This window comes from Nicotiana tomentosiformis, chromosome 10 (genome assembly GCF_000390325.3).
Source record: "Nicotiana tomentosiformis chromosome 10, ASM39032v3, whole genome shotgun sequence".
Lineage (NCBI taxonomy): Eukaryota > Viridiplantae > Streptophyta > Magnoliopsida > Solanales > Solanaceae > Nicotiana > Nicotiana tomentosiformis.
The window spans coordinates 8,197,356-8,204,109 of NC_090821.1; the positions used below are offsets into that span (position 1 = coordinate 8,197,356).

Sequence of the window (6,754 nt, forward strand, 5' to 3'; positions counted from 1 at the left end):
AAGGAGTAAAACTGAAACGTTGCGAAAACTATTCATCTATCCATTTTTAAATATGTCAAATTATTACTTTATTTACATATCTAAAGAGTTCTATTTTTTTTTTATATTAAAAACTCTAATTTTGTATTAAAAAGTACTAAATATTATTTTTCAAATAACTATAAACCTATTCTTTTTTAAAAATGGGGCCCCCCAAATTTGGGGGTCTAAGGCATATGCCTTACCCCTCATCACGTTAGAGCCGGCCCTGAGTCATCAAGACATGGAACAAACTTCAGATGTTGTGCCTTTTAAGCACCGTGCTGTGGAACCCAACGTTTCAACATTGAAGCATGTTCTTGTTCCAAAGAACCAGAGTGCAAAGGTGGAGATTTCGCAATTGCAGCCCTCATTAGAACCTGAATTAAGCATATATATAGTTCGTAGTCTTTTTCGTACTGGTCCAGTATACATTATACTTTATAAATAAGATTTATTTTTTCTATAAGTAAGTCCATAATATATGTTAAAAAGAGAAAAGTATCATAATATTAGAAAAGTAAAAAAAAATGGTTGATAAGTTAGAGGGGCTAAATTTGAGAAATATGGTTGAGTGACTTTCTTAGTGTTACAGACATAGTTAATTGATTTTCTCTGTTTCTTTGAATGGACAAAGTGGGAGTTAGAATGTGCGAGTTTGTGCTTTATTAGTTCAAAATATGTTGCAAGTTAAGTTGATACGTATGTAATCTATTTTCTATATACTTTCATCTAACTTATACAAAGTGTTTAGTGTTTCTTAGAATGTTTAGTGTTTCTTAGAAAAATCCACACTTCCTTCCCATGGAGTCTTTATTTTCATACTGCTTACCCTTCACTCATAATGTTGATGAATGTTTATCGAGTCCTATTAGCTCATGGCAGGAATTATCCACGTGATCTCAAAGATTCTTCAGAATTTTGGTGCTAATTACCAAATACCTTATTTAATGTTCAACATTGTTTGAGGCTCATCTAAGTGATTAACACGTTGAACGCATTGAAATGTGTTTTTTCAATATGGATGTCAGACAAGGGGCCTTTCAACTAGTTATTCCTGATATTGGTCTTCTGTATGTCGGGACAATTAAATTATAATGGTAGATGCAACTATTTTGGGCTTTGATTTTCATCTGTGGGTTCATCTGAAGTAGGCCACCTTGTTTGAGTACATCAGCCATTAGCTTTATATTCATAGGGCGACATTATGCATATATAGCTATAAACTATGTTTTAACTAAATATAAAAATTTTTGTAGCTAAACACTTTAGCCACAAATATTTTTTCCGTAGCATTCATAGCAAGAAGTGGTGTAACTAAAAGTTAGCTACAAACTTTATATGACCCATGGCTAAGGACTAATACTTATTGCTATGGAGATTTTCTGTGTTCTAGCTGTGATGATAATACATTCTTGGCACAGAAAAGATGATTATAGCAATAATTTCATTCTTTTGCCACGACAAATAAAATGTATAGCTATCTTTATTTTGTAGCTACAAAGTGTTGTATTGTAGCAAAAGATTTAATTTGTTTGTCACGTAACTTTAAATTTTGTGGCTATTTCTATAGCTTAGTTTCGTAGCAATAGTACTCGTATTCAGCTACGGATAAAATATTCATAGCAATGAATTGAAGTATTTTCCACAAATCATTTCTTATTGTTGCTAAAAATTCATACTTTTAGCCATGAAATATATCTTATTATAGCAAAATATTTTCTTTATTTGCTATGAAAAGTAAAAATATGTAGCCATGTTCGTGATACGTAGCAATTATATATATATATATATATATATATATATATATATATATATATATATATATATATATATATATATATATGTTTAGCTACAAATTAAAAATGCATAGCTAAATTCCATTCTTTTTTGCCACAAAACACAAAATTGTTGCAAAAGATCTTCTTCATTTGCTATGAAAATAAAAATGTATAGCCATATTTATATTATGTGACTATTGTATATATGTTTTGCTACGATTCAAAAATCCATAGCTACTAATTGAGAATTTTGCCTCGGATACTATTAGCCACAATAATTCATATAATGTAGGTAAGAAATTATTTTTGGCATGAAATATACCTTCAATTGTAATTATTTAATAAATGAAATATTAAAAAAAAATTAATAAATGTTCAACAATATCATTCAAAATAGTGGAATATTATTTTACTCAAACATATCAATACACTTTTACAAAAGAAATAGTAATTATTCATGTCCCCGTCAATTTTGATGCTTCCATCACTACTCCACAACCTGCAACAACAATTAAAAAAATAAATTATACTTGTTAATAAGAATAATATTCTGTAAGGATGATATAAAAAGATATTAGTAAGTAGTATAATAAGTTACTTACGATCTGATTTGCATCATTTGGCTGACGATTTTGAGCTGCAAGCATCATTGGGAATCTTTTTTCCCATCGTTTTTCTATCTCCACTAGTTTATTATCAGTTTCTTTCTTGATTTCTTCACCGTTTTCATCAACTTCCCTTTTAACTTATTCGACTTGTTTCTTAGCTTCCCTTTTAACTTCTTCCACACACTCATTTGCTTCTTTTCTGGTCAATTCTACTTACTTTATAAGTTGTGTCTTTGTTGGTCTACCTCCAAAATATTTACTGATATTCTTTCCGGGACCATATGCTCGAAGATATCTATTTTTTTCTACCCCAAGTACTTTCTCAAAGATATCATCATCATTTAAAGAAATTTCTCCTTCTTTCTGCTGCTCTTTTAATTGGTCAAATTGAACCTACAATCAATAATGCAAATTAATTAAACATAATTGCAAATGTATATTCTAAAAGGAAATAAATATAAAATAGAACACATTGACATTACAATGACATCTTGTTGGAAAGCATCAACTTGTTTTCCTTTTTTTCTCTTGCGAGATTCCAAAAAAACTTCAACACGAGATGGAGCTTTTCCATTTTTTTTCTCCTGTGAAAATAATAATCATTTTCATTAATTGAATAAGATATGTGAATATAATTCTTATAACTTTGTTCTAAAAAATTTCATGTTGTTCATACCATTTTGTATCTAAGTCTTGCATAACTTTTGGTCCCACTATATGGACGCAAAGAACGTTTCGATCTATTTGCCTTGTTTTGCGTGCTTTTCTTCTGAACAAAAGTTAAAAAAATAATTAATAATATTAGTTTCTACAGCTTATAATAATTTAAAAGAATAAATAGATCAGTTAAAATACCTGAAAGTCAACATCACTCCAAAGGTTGACCAAATATTTCCATTCATCTATAGTGAGAAGTTTAGGCTTATTCTGTAAGCGAAGTTATAAGTTTCTTTTAAATCGAAATACTTATTTTTCAACTTGTGCCTATAGTCTCTGTAGAGGTCACTCATATGACCAAGAATTGCACCTTTTCTTCCCTCGGAGACATCAAAATTAAACGTTTCCTATAAAAAATAAAACATACCATTATAAAAGTTAGAACTAGTGATTTAAAACCAAACTTGCTTAGTATCTCAGATTGTCAATCCATCAAAAATTAAAGAAAATTATAAACTTTATTAGTTTACTAATTTTCTTACCAAGATAATGTCCCACATGTGGTCGATCTTGTCTTGTTCTATTTCTTTCCAACCATTTACTTTTAATGGGCAACAAGTTCGGCTTCTCACTGTTTGACCCAAAAACCAAGTGAAATCGGTTGCATTCTCACCAATAGCTTGGTAATCTTCATCAAATTGAACAACCAATTTTTGTCCTTCCTGTAAATTGATTATCTTCACGCATCGTGTAGGCCCTCTGATTTTTCTTTTCGCAATGTTAGGGCCTACATTTAAATATTACATAAATATACTTCAAGTAAAAATATCGAAAGAATTGACAAAGATCAATAAAAGAAAAAGAATACCTGTTGAATTTGTTGATTCATGTTTTTCCACAACCGTTTCACTCACTTGTTCAGACGAGTTCACATTAAACTATTTTCTTTGAGAAAAGAACTCATAAAAATATTATTTTTTCGGAGTGTATAAATATCAATTCACTTATCCTTATGCTTCTCATAACTAAAAAGCATATTCTTAACATTTGAATCATCACGATATTCTACTAACCCATCACAATCACTGATAACTCTATTACCTCTTAAATAAACAAACTTATCTCCCTCAAGAAAATTGAAGTTACAAAGCTTTTTCATTTCATCAAGCAGATCAAAGAAAGCTGTGAAATCAATATCAATGTTTGCTTTCACCACTTACATATTTTCTGAAAGGAGAAAATATAAAATGACCACCATAATGGAAGCTAAATTCCAATTCTCTTGTCATGTTCATGTTTCCTAAAAAATTCATAATATAAGTTATCTAGATGATTAAACAAACACAAAATATTGTTTAATTGAAAAGGAATTAATAAAGAATTCAATATTTTATAAAAGCTTTATTGCAGTTACCCGAATAAACATCTTCTTCCATATGTTATGTGGGCAAATCTTCTGTAACAGATGCCTTCTTGGAACTTTTCGGAGGTTCGTCTCATGATCATCAGTTAATCGATTATTTCTTTTTCGAAGATCATTTTGTAATGACTCGACCGTCGTTTTGAGTATTACAATCTTATTTTCCTATTTACTACTTCATTTGTACTTTACAGTTATTGTGTGAATTGCCGGGGTAATTGGTTCGGGTCCGGTAAAGTTTTGGAATGAATTGGAACACTTAGTTTCAAGGTTTAAAGCTTAAGTTAAAATAGTGATCGGGTGTCGACTTATGTGTAAACGACCTCGGAATGGAGTTTTGATAATTTCAATAGCTCCGTATGGTGATTTTGGACTTAGGAGCGTGTCCGGAAAATTATTTGGAGGTACGCAGTGGAATTTAGCTTGAAATGCCGAAAGTTGAATTTTTGGGAAGTTTGACCGGGGGTTCACTTTTTGATATCAGGGTCGGAATATGATTTTGAAAATTGGAATAGGTCCCTAATGTGAAATGTGACTTGTGTGCAAAATTGGAAGTCATTCTGGATTGATTTGATCTGTTTCGGCACAAGTTATATAATTTGAAAGTTCAAAGTTCATAGATTTTTTATTTGAGTTGCCATTCGTCATTTTGATGTTGGTTGATATGATTTGAGTCCTTGAGTAGGTCCGTGTTATATTATGAAACTTGTTGATATGTTCGGACAGGGTCCCGAGGGGCTCGGGTGAGTTTCGGATGGTTATCAAACCAAATTCGGACTTAAGGAAATGCTGGAACTGCTGCCTACTGGTGTGATCGCACCTGCGAAACTTTGATCGCAGGTGTGAGGCCAAGAGTGGAACTAGCCAGTGCTCGCAGGTGCGAAGAAATTGCCCGCATCTGCGAGGACGCATGTGCGAAGGGAATGTGCATCTGCGAGCCCGCAAATGCGAGAAGGGCGCCGCAGATGCAAGATTTTAGAAACCGGCTGTTTTCGCAGGCGCGCATTTTCGTCCGCAAAAGCGGATGTGCAGGTGCGAGTCCAGGCACCGCAGGTGCGGAAATGCTTGGGTAGTGTTAAAAATGAGGGTTCCAAGATTGTTTCTCATTTTGGACATTTTGGAGCTCGGTTTGGGCGACTTTGGAGAGGAATTTTTTCACACAACTTGGGGTAAGTGTGCTTGACTCCCTTGTGATAATATTCCATGAATCTATCTTCATTTGTAGTGATTGGTTGATGAATTTAAAGAGCAAATTGGGAGTGTTGGCCTAAATTTATAATACTAATTTTTTAGTTTTGAACATTGATTTGGAGTCGAAATTGAGTAAAATTAGTATGGTTGGACTTGTCGGATTTTGTGCGTTTCGTCGGATTTCAAGACATGGGCCTCATGGGTAATTTTGGGGGTGTAATTTCGAATTGTGTGGAAAATATTAGTATTTTGATATAGAATTAATTTCTATAAATTTCGTGAGCTGAATCAAATTAATTGTGACTAGATTCGAGCCGTTCAGAAGTTGATACGCGCAGAATGGGATTTCTGGAGCATTGTTTAGCTTGCTCGACTTTGGATTCGTTTTGTTCGAGGTAAGTAACTCTTCTAATCTTGGAGCTGAGGGTATGAACCCTGAATATATGTTTTATGTGGATTGTTAGGAGGTGACACACATGCTAGGTGACAGGCGTGTGGGCGTGCACTATAGAAATTGTGACTTGTTTCTGTGGAATTTTGTAGTTAAATAATCTTGGCATTTTTCATGCAGTTTTATGTGTTAAAGCAATTGAGCAATTGAGCAGTTTTACGTCATGTGTGCCTGTCAATGCGATCCAACTCAGTGATGAACTCATGTACTCATACTCTCAAAGTACTCAATATCACTTTCAAAGTGCCTGTCAATGTGATCCAGCAGTTTTATGTGTTAAAGCAATTGAGTTGTGTTAAACTCCTCAATTCTTGTAACTTTTAGTATTTGAGGGTTTATGCTTCTTTTAGTTTATGTTTTGGCTCACTAGTCTCTCTAATAGGAAAAAAAGACTATGATTAAGCCACAAAAACATTAGAGGGAAATAATTTAGAGGGAACTTTTTTCTTTTAGTAAAATCGTGTTTTATTTTTCAAATTGTAAATTCATGTTTCCCTCCTCCTAAAATCAGACCAACAAAAAGAAGTTAGATGTCATAACCCAAAATCCATTAAAGGTCGTGATGGCGCCCAAAACCACTGTCAAGTAAGCCAAGAATAATTGATTAACTTAATTACTCATTTTAGAA

At 32.6% G+C, this 6,754-nt stretch overlaps 1 protein-coding gene across 1 annotated transcript; it reads right to left on the bottom strand.

Annotated features, from left to right (window-relative positions):
* Nucleotides 1-290: 290 nt before the first annotated feature.
* LOC138899726 (uncharacterized) lies at nt 291-4,500 on the bottom strand. Its single transcript, XM_070186417.1, has 8 exons — nt 4,479-4,500; nt 4,166-4,246; nt 3,607-3,851; nt 3,263-3,334; nt 3,084-3,176; nt 2,890-2,991; nt 2,726-2,800; nt 291-398 (listed from the first exon to the last, which is right to left on the bottom strand). The coding sequence occupies exons 1-8, from the start codon at nt 4,498-4,500 to the stop codon at nt 291-293; spliced, it is 798 nt and encodes a 265-aa protein (XP_070042518.1).
* Nucleotides 4,501-6,754: the final 2,254 nt, after the last annotated feature.